Source organism: Anas platyrhynchos, chromosome 5 (assembly GCF_047663525.1).
Source record: "Anas platyrhynchos isolate ZD024472 breed Pekin duck chromosome 5, IASCAAS_PekinDuck_T2T, whole genome shotgun sequence".
Taxonomy (NCBI): Eukaryota; Metazoa; Chordata; class Aves; order Anseriformes; family Anatidae; genus Anas; species Anas platyrhynchos.
This window is the reverse complement of record NC_092591.1, coordinates 62,207,121-62,222,734: the sequence shown is the minus strand read 5'-3', so window position 1 is coordinate 62,222,734 and position 15,614 is coordinate 62,207,121. Positions and strand designations below refer to the sequence as shown.

Here is a 15,614-nt window from a genome sequence, read left to right as displayed (position 1 = left end):
CAAACAAAAAAAAAAAACCAAAAAAAAAAAACCAAAAAACAAAAAACAAAAAAACAACACGGTTCACAAGATTAAGACAATTTTTGCCAACTTTGTTGTGTTCCAGTTTTTAAACCCCATATAATTTAAAGGAAAACAAGACCATAACATACTCAAATGTTACTGGATATCATCGATTTATTTAAGAAAGGCAAAGGGATGAATTAGAAAGTGTTTACTGTGGGGATAAAAAACAATTAATGGAACTGCTTTTTTGTTGTGTGGGCACAGAAGCATCCATGTAGCACCTCCATTTTCTACTTCTAGTAGTTTAAATAATTCAGAATCAAAGCTGCATTTTTCTTCACAGACAGATATAAACTGTTAATTTCAACCACAAAAAGAGAATTTTACACTTTTAAGAGACTAACAAAATTAACAAAGCTCCAATATTTATCTTTCTTTTTTTTTTTTTTATATGTATTTGACACTAACCCACTGAATGAGGTTTGTTTCTTACTGACCTTATTTCTTAGGGAAACTTTGCATGTGCTTTGCCAATTGTTGTGCAGGGTCAGTTGTTTGGTATTATTCCTTAAAACATGGACAACTATTATCTTTTTTTTTTTTTTTTTTTCCCCGTTTGGTTGTAATAACGACATTCTTAATTATGTGTCATATTTAATAGAAAAGCTCAGGTTCTTCACTGACAAACAGTTTGGCATGAACAAAGTATGGGCAGAATTTGGTCACATTTCTAAATCCACTTTCAGAAGTATTCATGCCAATAATGTCCAATTTCTATGAATTCAGGTAAGTCCATATAGAAAGAAAAGAAAGCATTAGAGATGTGCACACAAGGCATTATGGCGAGACAACTGAAATTAAAGAGAAACTTGCAGTTACAGCAGGCTTTGGATTAAGCCCTAAACAGAAATAAATGGGTAAAAATGTCATCATGATGAAATCCATGCACAAATAAAGCTGTTTAGGAGGAAAACAATTGGTATGGGCACAGTTCTTATAATATAATGCAACATAACCAGGATGCCAATTTTCTGCCAAGAAATATCCTACTGTCTGTCATTCCCCAGCACATAATCACTGCTTCACTTGCATGCTGGAGCTGCTCCGTACCTGTAAATGGAGCCTCTTTTCGCTTTTGTTTTCTGTAGCTGCACTCCTTTAATTTATTATTTCTTTTTTAATTATTTTTTTTTCTGGGCTTAGAAGCAAGCATAATAAAGAACTTTTATTCTTCTATGCAAACACCTGAAAAGTTCAAACAACTTAAAGAGCCACAGATCCCATTCTCTGCCTTCAGGAGGAGCTATTTCTTCAGTATAAGGAGAACTGGATCTTAAGGACTTCGGTTCTGCAGCTGCTTTTCAAAGCTTCCATACACACCTTTGCAGCAGTGCCTTCTAGCTGGTGACAAGCACACAGGGTGGGAAGCACACACAGGAAAACATGCGTGATTACACAGCAGAATGGCAGCGAGCATTGCTTAGGGATAAACTCATCCATAACAAACACGCTGTGTGTGGCTTTCTGTACGGGAAAGGTGCTTGCATGAATGCCAAAATGGGCGCTTGTCCTCCAGATCCGGGCAGATATAATGAAAAAGAGAAAGGAAGATTATTTCCTCACTGAGAAACAAGCACATCTGTGATGGGCCCTGTAAAAACAAACCTGACTATACTGGTGTACTTGTACCATGTTCTGCTATACGACTAAATCTGCCTCTTTCAGCGGATAGTCCACAGATCCCTGGCTTGCACAGAATCCAAAAAAGCAAGCACGTGGTTGTCAGGAAGCTTAAATTCACCTCTTCAGTGCTTTAAAATTCACTACCAACCTTGAACTGTGTGATATGATGAATACTCCCACTGGGGATTATGCAACCAGCCTTAAAGGCCACCCTACTTTGAAATGAGAACATATACACAGGGATTTAACACACTTTAATTCACAGACAAACTTTTTAGGTTTCACTAACTTCGCTTTCTTGAGTAGCCTCATATGGAAAAACCTGTGCAAGCTTGAAACAAGAAAGTTATAGATGAATAAAAATCAGCGAGCTTAGAATAAAATGAGGAAATTGTAGCAACACAGATTGGTAAAACGCTGGAAAGCATCTGTCACCTGCAAGAAAGGATTCAAAGTGGTAGCAAAGAGGAATTCTTCCTCATGGACTTGTGCTACAGCGTCAAAAAGAGAATAGCGCTGTTGAAAACAAGCATAGGAGTAGTCATCACAGATCCTTGCGATCGCAAGCCCTCTGTCAATCCAAATAGCTGAAAACAAAACAAAACCAAAAATAAACAAACAAAAAAAAAAAAACAACACTACGTTTAAAGACATATGAAGAGCAATATAATTCTATTTCTAGCCAGCGAGGGCAGGAGATGCTCCCTAAGGAAGGGAACAAGATGGTAATAATCGGGTTATCTTCTGGTGTCCCCAGTCTGCAAGGGAAATCTGCTGTTGCGAGGTGCCACAGCTCATGAACGTGTTTGGACACTGAGCTTTACAGCAGGAGCAGTGCCAGAAGCCCATTGTCACAGAGCTTGCTCCAGTTCTGTGTACATACAAGGCCTTCTGCACTGGCAAAACAAACAATCTCATGAAATAATCTTCCAAGACATCAAGACTAAAATGTTTGATAAAATTATACTTGCTTAGACACTAAGAAGTTTTTAAGCCTTGAAAAAAAAAAAAAAGAAAATAAATAAAAAAGAAAAAAACAACAAAGGGAATTAATCTATTTCTGATGTCATTTGGTAAGTTAACATAGCGAAGGTACGTGACCTTCTTACGGGATACTAAAAAGTGGTTCAAAGAATTAGGAAGCGCAGTCTTGTGAGGAGTTTGGAAATCCCATCACTTACGGTGTCCTGATCACCCTGACAGATTCCTGCAGCCAAACTCCGACTGTATTCTGCTTGCACAGACAGGACTGCAGGACCAGGAGCTGGCTGCTTAGATGAGAGCTCAAACTATGAGACACGCTTGAGGAAAGATAATTCTGAGCAAATGATTTCCTTCTAATTTCATCCAATCTTTGAGCTTTAAAATTATCTTGATTTTAATGTTAAAAGTCTAGAAACACATTCATAGCTTACATTCTGTTAGTTTGAGAAATTTCGCTTTATAAATTCCTGGTACTTTTAATGGCACTGTCCCAACTGGAATAACCTCAGTTTAAAAAAAAAATAATGCAGTTATGGGGTCAAATGTGGGAAATAGCTTGCACTGGAAACATCCCATGCGAGTACAAAGGTAGTCAGAAACCACGAGACTCATTGTTTTTAAATCAGATGTGCGTGGCAGAGTCAAAGACTGCAGCAACAACAGTTTTGAACAGCTGAGTCACATCCAAGGGAAAAAAAAAGTACAAAAAGGCAATTTGCAGCACAGTCACCAAGTTGTCTCAGTTTGCTCCATAAAAGCCTAAGCAGGCAGTTTGATGCTCTGAATCACTGCAACGTGCTCAGGAATAGCAGTTTAAAACAACGGATGGGGCAAACTAAAACACAACCAAGACAATATTGTGAAAGGGCAGGGTATCCGATGGTTTTTCTTTTCTGTTTTTTTCTGCATATTTGGTGATTAAAAATGACACGAGGTCAAAAATTCAATCCTCACTGAAAGCATTGGCAAGATTTCCACTGAATTCAGCAGTGTCAAGGCTTCGCCCTAAGTGACTGGTTGAATTCAGTTTCTACATGGGCTGCAGAGAGTTGTTCATACCTTACTGCAGTTCCTTGAGTGAGAACTGATCTCCTTCCTCAGCACACCATCTGTGCCTGCCATCCAGCTGCCCGTCAGCAGAACACGGATGTGGGCAGGTCCAAAAAGTACCATTTCCACTCAGCTCACTAGTACTGAGGCACAGGGAGGGACCAGGTTTGCACAAAAAACGAATCAAGGTGCACTTAATGAAAAAGAGGAATCTCAGATTTCTAGACAGTTAAATAAAATACAACATAGAAAATAAGTTTTAATGCATTTTCATCCAGTACACAGGCATTTGTGAGTATCAGCTACTGAGCTATCATTCACAGCAAAATACCGAAACACTGAGATAGCTGTGCAAATCCTTTTCTTAGTTCCTTGGCAAGCAACAGAAAGAACTGACGAGTAGCTACACAATTAATTATGAACACTTACAGAGCAGAAACCTAGAAGGTACATTGCATACATAAAGAACAACAGAAACACAGGTTCATGAAGTAGCACATAACCTGTAGTTAGATAGCTCACGATTTATACGTAGAATTACTTTCTTCTAGTAATCAAAATGAGGCCTTTTGAGAAATCTGAAAGCCATCAGCCCATGATTCTACCTCCGGTGCCTGCTGCTCTATCACGCGCTGTCCTTATTTGACAAGCAAAGATCTGTTATTGGTGAGTGCCTGCTTCTCTAAAACCAGGAAAAAGCTTGCAAATATTGTTTTAGGAGAGCAGTGAGAGCACAGGGGAACCCGTTAGAATTCCACAGGATCAAATCCAAAATTTTCTCTGACGCCCATCAAACATCAGCAGAAATTTTCTGCCTAAATCACCACGTAACCCAGCTTACTGCCCTAGCTTACTGAAATAATCGAAGACAAAATATTCTGATACTGATCTGGAGTCTTCATCCCTTCAGAGGAAGACCCCCAGATTGCTGTGTGACATCCAGTCCTCGTTGTATCCTTATACATAAGATTAATACTAAATGAATAGTAAGATTTGCAAAAAGCTAAGATTCAAGACCTGGGAATGCATTTATTTGCTAGGGACTGGATTGATCTCAATCTTTTTTACTGGGCAGCACTCAGGTCGGGGTCAGATATTTACAGGTAAAAACCCCTCTGCAATGGTCGTTGCTTTTACAGACCTCACTGACGTCGATGCTTGTTGAAAGTCCCTCTTTCTTCTTTTGTTCATCAAAAGGGAGCAGAAGCCAGGAAGTTTGAATTGATGGCACTGGTTCATCATGACAGATATCATCTGAGTTCACAACAACGTTTTTTGATCGTGCAGCTACAAGTTTTTATTAGCAGAGCTCTTTTCACTAGAGGTCCTTTAGCTCTAGTACTTCACGAAGCCAGCTAGCTGCAAACTCCAGCACTATTGTAAGGTGACTTGAATAGCGAAAGATTTGCCCAGTATTTATTACAAAACCATTCTCATAAACTTCTTAGCATCAGAATTTGTAACAATGGCTTATGACATGGCTATGGGATGGGACGAATGCACCGACGTGTGCCGTTTTTTATCCTACAAAAGGAGCAGAGTGATGTTTAGCTCTTGGAAAATAAACTCTCTTTTAGGGCACCAACACATTTTAGTCCACAAAATCTCTTTCAGCCTTTTGAAAAGAAAAATAAGGCAGCGCTACAAAGCGGATTTGTGTGACAGTTTGCCTCTGGGCTTGCGGACAGTTTTGCTCATTGATTTGCAACCACCGTTTTGGAACCTCTGGTTCCTGAACAGTTACCGAGAGAAATTGTGCTTACATTTTAGGCAAGCTTTTTTATCTGCTTCCTTTTAATGTGTTAATTTACTCCACCGAAAAGCCAAAGGGCCAAATTCACCCCTCTGATAAGGCTTCTATTATAGGAGCATCACTGGATATGCACTGAAGGCATTACTCAGCTGCGGAGAGATCACCGAGTAATATTGTCAAAATAAACACTTCGGAGTTGCACGTCCTTGAAGGAAAGATAAAGGGATTGTGAAGAGAACGAGAAGGAACAGAACATCAGAGATGAAGAAAATTAGATAAAGGGCCAGGAAGAAACCGTTTGATGTAAACAGAGTGACAAGTTAGATTAAGGACTCTCATTAAAGCGTGCAGGATTTGCCTATAAGCGATTCAGGCAGGGAATTTGTTTACAACGCTCTGCCAAAAACAACAGCAGATGAAAAAAAAAAATCATCAGTAGGGGGATTTTAAATAATACTACGTCTGCTGTGTCCAAACACTCACTAGGACTGTGCGAAGGAAACACACGGCTCAGTACCATTACGTTCTTAGAGAGCACAAGAGCACAGCACCTTGTGAGGAATTAGGGGCTTGGCAAAAGCCACTCAGTGTAAATCCTATTGCGACTGAACCAGATTTCAGGAGAGCTCCTCGTTGTTGTTAGCCCCAGGTTAACGTCCCCTTCTAGCGACCTCAATTTATGGTAGGGATTTATTTTTTTTTTTTTCCAGCAGCGTGTTGGCTGATGTCCCTGTACGATTCTGATAAGATTATGGGAATTTGAGTCACCACTTTCCTCCTGGCATGCTTACAGGCTACAAAAAAATACCTGGCCTGGAAAGAACATGCAGCGAGGGTGAGGTTACACAATGTGCTGGCAGCAACGCTCTCCCAAGAAGCTGATCTCTCTGCCTTTTCCCAGCCCCTCATTCTCACCCTTGTGCAAGAGTTCACTGCACATGAGCTTCCTTTTCAGACCAATTCCCTGTGGGGCCATGATGCAAGTCAGACCATTGTTATCACCCAGGTTAAAAATAACCCATCCTAAACCAACTCGACTACTAAAGATTGTGTGTTTGCACCAGCAGATGCTTAGTTCCTTTAACACAGCTTTGTGCGCAGAGAGAGCCAGAAAACTGTGTCAGTTTGTAAAGACTGACAGGAGGTACCAAAGGGCTCAGTTAAAATCCAAAGTGTGATCACAGGTAGGAATGTGAGGTGGTGGGAAAGCACCAAGCAGAGGGGAAAAGAAAGCACCCATGCGCAAAGCGCTCAGTATCAGCCTGCAGCTCGTGAGTCATCATTTTGATCGTTCTTTGAGGGAGCTGACTGCTCACTTCTTTCCAATAAAAGGCGTCGCTCCATTTTATACCATTGTGCAGAAACGCTTCTTGCCAAAGATCAGAAAAAAATTACGGAGCCTCCTGTTATTTAAAGATCACATTTGACAGACTGAGTCTATCACCAAAACACTGCTCAAAGTCAGCAGACTTTTTTGACAGAGATTTCAAAAGGATTAGAAAAAATGCTGGCAATTACTTATTTCCATCTCTTATCTGAAATTCCCTTGCCTGTATACTGGGAAGGAGACCTGAAGGCAAATGTGAAAAAGAGAGTATATTTCTTTTATTAGTTGAAATTAAATAGTCCAGATGGCACAACCTCTCCTTGTGGCCCATCCCCTGTAGTCAAAAAGGGACTGACAGCTATGAGACAAGCAGATTTGATCTCGCTTTCTTATTATGTAAACTTTGGTTGTGCAACATGAGGCTATGAAGATAAAAAGGAGAATCTGCATATACATAGTATAAAATACAACTACTTTTTCACTTTACACACCTTTCAATACCCTTCTGGTGAACTACATACTAAATTCTGTTATGTTGTGGGCCTTTGGCAACAGCATTGTATGGAACAATGTCAGAAAGATTCATTATTTTTAAATCTGTTTTATGCTGTGCTTTCAGTTGCAGCTCTTGGATTTTGAGATGTTTAGAAAAGAAGAGAAGAGAAGCTTGTTCTTTCCTTGGGTTTTGAAACGGTACTTGTTTATATATTCCATAGAAATCAGAAAAAATGAAACAAAGTTCACACTATTTTTATGCTATTCAGTGTCCTGCCAATGTCTCATTTGTATGCAGCATACACTAGATTTGCCTAGAAGGATTTAGCTCAGTAGCTGGCACATTTACATTACAGAACAACATACACAGTTTCAGTCGATTTCATTGTTCTTACAATGGGAAATAAATATGAAAAGTGATTGTTGCTGAAAGTTCAAAAATGCAGTCAACAAATTGTGAAATTGCAAAAGGTCAGACAAATTTAATAAAATATTTCCATTTACCTTCCTCAGCTTTACACAGCCCGCTTAAAATAATAAGATTATCTGCAGAAAGCCTTTACCCAACTGTTTATATCACTTCATACAAAATATGTTTGAATTACCACAGCAATACAAGGCTATAAATTCCCAACACGCAACATGCCAAATTCAGCATAAGTTATGCTTTCTTGGCACCTAGAGGTTTCCCTTTTCCTTCCTGTACTCCCAATACATTTTCATTTGAAAAAATTAAAAAGCATATAGATGTTAAAACATAATGACAGCTTAGAATTCAAGTGACTTGTGCAACATTATTTTGTGCTTTCTACTTCATTTCCTCCTACTGCGATTAAAATTCATCATGCCCTTCTACATATACAATAGTAATGCATCAAATTCAGTCCAGTATAGGTTTTCAACCCTTAAACGTGGCTTTAAACTACACGAGATCCTTGCAAATTCAAAAAGGTGCTTTTTCTGTGATCTTTCTTTCATGTTGGACGATGTCAAGTTCTGATTATTCAATGTAGGAATGCAACCTTGAGGTATGATTGCAGCCTCAGAATCAATCTTAAACGTAAAAAGACATTTTTCAAGAGCGCACTTTCTGGATTTAAAAAAGACACACCGTCATCATGGTGCTACTAGAGCCACGGTACAGTACATCATGGCACATCTCCATAACATAATCAAGAACATGAGACAGAACCTCTATTTACACAAACTTGATGCCACTTCCAGAAAAATATGACAGAAAAAAAGGAAAACATTTCCTGAATGTCCTGATTTTTTAGAAGGTTCCTTCCACTTTCTCTCCAGCGATCCAGTGGTCCTCCGCAATTGCATTTTCCCTGACCTGTTTAGTACGGACCATGGGTGACACCAGCAAGAATTAGGAATCGTATGGCAAACGGCTTCCTCTGAGAGGATGCTTTCCCATACCCCCTTACTCACAAGCCAGCTTGCTGTCAAAACTAGAAAGGGCAATAGCAAAGGCTTGTAGCGCGCACATTGGGTAGTTGTAGTCCATGGTGAACACATCCTCAGCCACACGGCCAAACTGCATCACTATATAGTCAGCTGCAAGACAGGTCAAAAAAAGACAAAGCATTATTTTTGTTCACAGCCCTCACTAAATAAGCATACAAACATCCTCCTCTGACCCCGCTGAACAAAGTACAAATGAAACACGCTCACACATCAAACTTCACAACACTTACTCACATGAGTGGGTGTACTGGTATCTGATAGGGAGTAGCAAGTTGAGTGAGGAATATTTAAGTGGTTAAGGACTGCAAGACTTGTTACTGACTTTCAGAGAAATTACATAGATTAAAATGTTTTTTGTTTTGTTTTGTTTTTTTAAACAGAGGTAAAATTATTTCTCCATAAAATGCTCAAGCTTCTTACAAAGACCTAGTACAGGGTTTCACGTGCCACAGGAATCAATTAATTCTATTCCTACTTAACTGAAGGCAACTGGACAATTAAGCATAAGGTAGAGAGGGAATGTATGATTGTCATTTAGATGTTGTCATGCATCCATGTTACATCATATTCAAAATTTTTTCCTTTTTGTACTCTTTGGCAGCAAGAGGAAATCTCAGCCTCATTCACTGTCTGAAACAACCTGTTTCATTGAAGATGCAGATCTGTTTTCCCTTAGAAAACGCATCAAATGCATGCACTGATGTTTCAAACAGCGTTGCTTGTGGAGACTGGCACAGTCACTTTTACCACAGTTTCCTATACTCCCTGGCTGTCTAAGCATGACACTGTCCTAATCCAGTGTGGTCCGGCACCAGTGACTATTTATGCATTCCTGATGCGAGTGCAAAGTGGGGCAGCCCCGCACTGCTCAAGCACTTGTCTTTTGCCCTGCTCCAACAATCGTACCTAAGCCTGTGAAAAAAAAGAGGGCCCTACATGGCTGATGGAATGCAGCAAGCAGGTACAGAGCCAGAGGTGGTGTGAAAGGTAGTCCTGACATTTTCTAGTCCTGGTGTTTTCCAGATGCTTGCTAGGGCTAATGCTACAAAGAGTAGTTATGGTGAAGTGGATGCAGAATGAGACCAGTCAGAGCACCACCAGTTGGACAGTGTATGGAGACCAGAGCACATAAAAAAATCAAGGAAGGGCAACGTGGTTGAAGTGATTGAGTGAAGTGATGCTGCCCCATGGTCCTGCTGAACTGGGGTACATGATGCAGTGAGTTGGACCCACACAACTAAACTAAACTCATCCAGGTAACAACAGTAAGGGCAGAATCACTGCCAGGCTGGGTATGTAGTACTGTTTCTACACACTAAAAAGAGACAGACAAACTTACGATCGTTATCATGAATAATTTGGAAGTTCTTCACTGAGGCCTGTGTGACTCGACCATGGAAATTTAAAACATAGGACTGAGTGTCATCATTCCACACTGGAGTTTTGTTGTGCAGCTCAATGACACTCTCTGTATTTTTGTTCTGCCATCTTGCAAGCAGTGTCTCATGTTCCTGCACACACCAAAGAGAAGCACTTCAGTTTAACAATCACAAAAGATGAAAAAATAAATTCACACATACACACAAATGTCCATAAATCCAAGCCAAAACACTTAACTGTCACTGTCAACTCTCAGCACAGCATCATCAAATGAAACAGAGAATTCTGAGTATCTTAATTAGGCTATGCAGTCGAGTCCTTTTTGCAGCTTGGAAAAGGTTAGCTGCATCTTTTGTTATCAAAATACGTTATTATTTGTAGTGCTGTTGTGAGTCACAGAACTAGTCACACATCCCATTGTTCTGAAACTGTTCTAGCATATTTTTTTTAAATCTCTAAAACTCCAGAAATGCAAAAAACTAACTCTATCTGAAAAAAAAAAAAAAGTAATTTTTATTGTTGACTGATGGACTTACATTTCGTGGTCTGATGGAAACTCGTTCGTGGTCCATATTCATTCCTGGTATGATCACACTCATTTTACGAGGTCCTTTAAACCCCAAGACATTTGTTTCCTAAATGTAATTAGAAAAGAGCTCATCACGTTCTGTATTTTTAAAGTTAATTTCTTCAACAGAAAGATACAGAAATAGCCCAGGAAACTTTTGTTAGTGAACTCATAAGACATCTTGAACTCCTACCTTCACTGGCACTGCCAAACTCTAGCTTTGTCTGAGAAGCTCTGACAACAGGAAAAATAGAAATAGAGAGGTTTCCAAAAACACTCCTAGCACTGGCTGCCAGCAACCTGAATACAATTTAAGAAATAAAAAAATAATTCCTTTGTTAAAAAAAAAGACAGGAACTAACCAAATTGCTTGGATACTGCTAGATCTGAAAATACAGTAGTTGTATTTTAAAAATCATAAAATGCAGTCACACATTTTGATGAGAGACTAAATTAAATATATGGGACCGACTCCATTTATTCCAGAGCCAGTACAAGAGCAAACAAGAAGAAGCTGCCAGTAAGAGCATCTGTTACCAGTGCTGTGGTTTTCAGTCTTCAGATATATTATGCTTAAAGATGAGCATGGCAAAAAACAAACACATTAGCATGAACGCAGATTTTTGAGCTATGGAGGCAGAGAAAGTAAAGAAATAACATGGGCACCAACAACAAATCCATGCGAAGTACAAGTTCTTCCATTAAGCATGATTTGAGGCATTTCTGACCAGTTTTTCACAAAAGCATCCAAGTATTGCACTATCCTCTCAAAATACAACTACACAAGACAGTGACACCTCTAAAGGTCCAACTCCACGGACCCTCATGTTTTGTAGTTTTTTTTGTTTGTTTTTTTTTCTCACATACATTTTTCCCCCTTCACCATTCACAAATGGAGGGGGCCGTGCAAATTTGACTTGTAGGGAATATTTTTCATTTATCAGACCTTTGAAATAGTTTTGGCTGTGTCAGCAAACCAGCTGGAGATTTTACACAACTCATTGATGATTTGAATGCAGGCTAGGAAAACTCCACCGAGACATTTTAATAAATAATCTTGAAGCAATCTAGGTATATTTATATACGTCCGTGGCTATATACTTTAATGGGAAAGATTCAACCTCTTTCCCAAATCACTTGCATCAAGGGCCCTGGCAAAGTAAACCGATGTTTTCAGTTCAGTTGGAAGCATTACTCGGTTTTGTATCGTGACAAGACTCAGACTAAAATGACTGCCAGCAGATTTTATAAGCAGGAGAGACTCAGCAGAGCAGAAGTCAATTTCTAAGAAAAGATTCATACTTATGCTTATTTTCCACTAACTGCTGACAATTTTGGTCTTCTCTGCAATGCCTTACAAGCTTTTCTTCTCATCAAGCTGCTGTTACGCTATCCACAATTCATTTAGATGCTGACTGGTCGAAGACATTGTTCAAGGTAAAATTAAATAATAGTGCTGAATCACTTCCCTCCCAAGAAGCAGTGCTATCACTCTGAAACAACAGTACTGTATTCTTGGGATTTATTCAGAAACGTAAAATCAGTCTTTCTGCCAAATGATAAAGGAATGGTTTCTAGCTGCACATTGCATCAATCACCAATTACACCGAACATTTATTGGCAAACGTGATCCTTTTGCTAAACTCAAGATACAGAATTAAAACTCTACAGGCATAGAATAGATGAGGAAAACAGTGTGGATAAAAGAGGAGCTTAAATTAAGAGCAGACCTTTCCAATCTACGTTGCACCAACCAAAATTATTTTCCCTTGTCTCCCAGGTTCTCTACTTGCATGTGCAAATTCAAGACTACCAACAGCACTATTAGGGAACATAGGCCGAATTATGATTTCACACCAGTTTAATGTCACTGGCAGTCTTGAGTTACTGTATTCACTGTATTGGGAATAGCTGCCACGATAAAAGCTGTACGCTGTATATGCCAGCAGCTCCCAGGAGACTCACAATTTCATTATCCCATATTTGTCTTTACTTCAGCAACTTTCCTCTCCGGACTTGGATTTGCACAGGCATGCCTTGTCCTTAATATATTCTGTAGAAACACAGATTTTCAGAGAAAACCCCAAACCACAAACCCCACTCCGTGAGAGCATAATACAAGTGATTGAGGCCTAATCATGAATACGTAGTTTTATTCTTGCTTTATTGAAACCTGAGTCACACCTCACAATGCCAGCTGAGCTCCCTGCCTGTAGAACCTGATGCCAACTGAATTGTGCGATACTGTGGATATAAAGGAACCTGGAGCAGAAAATCCTGGTACAAAAGGTACAGTTAGGTCTCCTTGTTTCTTGATAAATTCTGCCAAGCGATTCTGAAATCAGCCATTAGGTGCTGCTGCAGATTTATTAGTGTGCTAGCCTGCCATCATCGAGACAGGTAAAAATGGGTAAGAGCACCTGATGAAACTCAGTCTTTGCACTAATGTTACTCATGTTGCTTGAAACACGTCTTAAGGTGAACTCCACAATGAGAGCTCTCTGTTTATCCCACAATTAATGACAGATATTGCTACCTTCTGCCTGCATAAACCAGACCTGCCGAAGATTCAGCAGGTCAGGCTCGGTGACTTGGTGGGAGCGGGTGCAGCTTGCTCTCCCAATGGGTACTTGATTGGATGAGTTGAGACACAGTGAACTGCATAGTGGCACTTTCAAGATACTGCTTATTAAAATTTTTTGCTGCAGGAAAAATCTCAAGGCAAGAATTAAGTTACCTTAGGACAAGGGTGTTTCAGGAGTGCTCTTTGCTGTGGTTCTGCTGCTTTCAGGAACATTAATCTCACCTTAGCAAACCTAACTATTAATGAAACTTAATTTAGATTTCCTTTTGTCCTCTGGACATAGCACACCGGCAAGCCTGCTGCCTTTCGCCATGAGTATTAAGACATCAGTGGAATGAGTCATTTTCTAATACAAATGTACAAGTTTTAAACTGCTGATCTGAAAACAGGCATATAAAACCAGCCTTAGTCTTATCCACATTCTCCAAACAGGGACTGTGGTTCTGTTCTTTCCAACACGTGCGCTGCAACTTCTCATTACCTCTGCTGACTGCAACTGAGTTTCTTATTTGGTATTGTTAATTGTTCAGATATCAGTGTTGCTCCCTTATACAAACAGTGCCAGAATTTTTCAATATATAACTTTTTAAAACTGTTTTTGTTTTCTATTTCCATTTCCAGTTTGCACCAAATGATTAGTTAGCTGGTGCTAGAGAATGCCCTCCTGTGTAAACTAGTAAAATTACCTTTTTTAAATATGGAAGTTCTTCTAGGTTCCTACTGAAACTTCAGTTGAACTACAAACTGACATCAAATCCTGGACTCTGTTGTTAAATCCTGCTATCTGGATTTTCTGAAGTTCTCAGAGTTTCAAATCCAACCGGTACAGAGGGACCATGTTGTGCACTTGTGTGTGCAGAGACCACGTGCCCAAATAAGTGCATATGAAGAAATGCACAATTTATAAAATATTCACATAAAAACTACAAACTAAGCAGCAGAAAAAGAACACTAAAAGTTAATACTGTCACCTCGGTGCTCTCAGCACTTTACATGGTAAGGATGGGTCTCTGCTTTCCTTTTCCTTTCCTGCTTAAAGCTTCCAGGCGCACTGCTTCTTGCATCCCGAAGCTGACCTTTCCAGGGACACATTCTGTGCATATGCTGGTGAAATGTTGTGACAACTAGACCTTGAACTGGCATTCTTGATTTGAATTAGATAAGAACTTTTCAGAAAGTGATTCCTGAATATTTTGGTCAGTTGTTGATTTAGGCAAACAGAAAATTTTCTATAGGACTGCATATACAAATCAGAAGAGTTACTTGGACCCAGAGATTTCTGGGCAGAACACTCTCAGTAATGCAGTTAGTCATCCTGTAGCCATTCCACAACACCAACTGTGCTCTAAGTCCTAGTTGTCTGCATTGCTTCTGACAAAAGCTATTTACTCTCCTCTAAGAAGCAGTTTTCTCTTATTCAAACGCATTTTGAAAAACAAATTTGATTTGCTTTGTTTTGCTTTCCAGGTAAAAAGGATTTTTAGAACTTTTATGCCAGTCTCTTAGCCACTGCTGCAGACCCAATTGTCCAGCTACGTGTTTTGGATCAGAGAGGCCTCCCCCAAAATGTCATTATAAATGATCGTGACTTAGTTCAGCAACTCCAGGTACACAACTTCTCCCAGTTCAGGAGGCTCCCCCAGATGGTGCCTGCAGTCTGTGAAGCATCCTACTTTTGGGGGGTTATGTAAGAGCTCCAGCGTCTTCTGATCAAAAGTGAGAACTGGGCAACCTGGTTCTATGCACGACATTTTCCACCTCTACTTTCTACCGAATTTCCCGGTTTCTCCGGTGAAGATCAGGTGTTTCATTACGTCAAAGCATAAATGTTGACTTACATAACCTTAAGTGAGAAGGAAATTCAGTGTGTTATTTCAGAAACTGAGCTGCCCTTTCTTGCATATTTTGCCTGTGAGCAGTACTTACATAACAAATAGCAGCTAGCTCCTGACGCAGGATACTCGCTTCCAGGCTTGATGTTGTTTTCATTGGATTTACTCCATTGTCATAAACTGTAAACTTAGTTCCCATAAGATTTGATCTATCAAAAAAATGGAAAATCCAATCACCATTTGTCAATTACACTGCCTCAGACATCTATCCTTTACTGCCCTGTAGCCCCAAAGAAAAGACAAATAATATGAAGTACAAATAGTTGTTAACTCTAATCCCAGCTGAATGGCACCTCCTGAATTAAAGGCCATAACAAAAATGTAAAGGTAGCACAGAGCACAGCAAAGGTTCCTATCATTACACTGAAGACTTCTCATCACATCTCGTAAACTAGTAAATTCAAGAATGCAATAAGGTG

The 15,614-nt window shown here is 39.6% G+C and overlaps 1 protein-coding gene across 9 annotated transcripts in view; it reads right to left on the bottom strand.

Annotated features, from left to right (window-relative positions):
- Positions 1–3,957: 3,957 nt before the first annotated feature.
- Positions 3,958–15,614, bottom strand: part of TUB (TUB bipartite transcription factor) — a 121,540-nt gene continuing 109,883 nt past the window's right edge. For all 9 annotated transcript variants that reach the window (XM_027461687.3, XM_038179828.2, XM_072039342.1 and 6 more), the window contains 4 exons: positions 15,230–15,344; positions 10,688–10,786; positions 10,111–10,282; positions 3,958–8,861 (listed from right to left, as the gene is read on the bottom strand). In XM_027461687.3, coding sequence (XP_027317488.1) covers positions 8,728–8,861; positions 10,111–10,282; positions 10,688–10,786; positions 15,230–15,344 — 520 coding nt within the window. In that variant the 3' untranslated portion in view covers positions 3,958–8,727. The remainder of the gene's footprint in view (positions 8,862–10,110; positions 10,283–10,687; positions 10,787–15,229; positions 15,345–15,614) is intronic.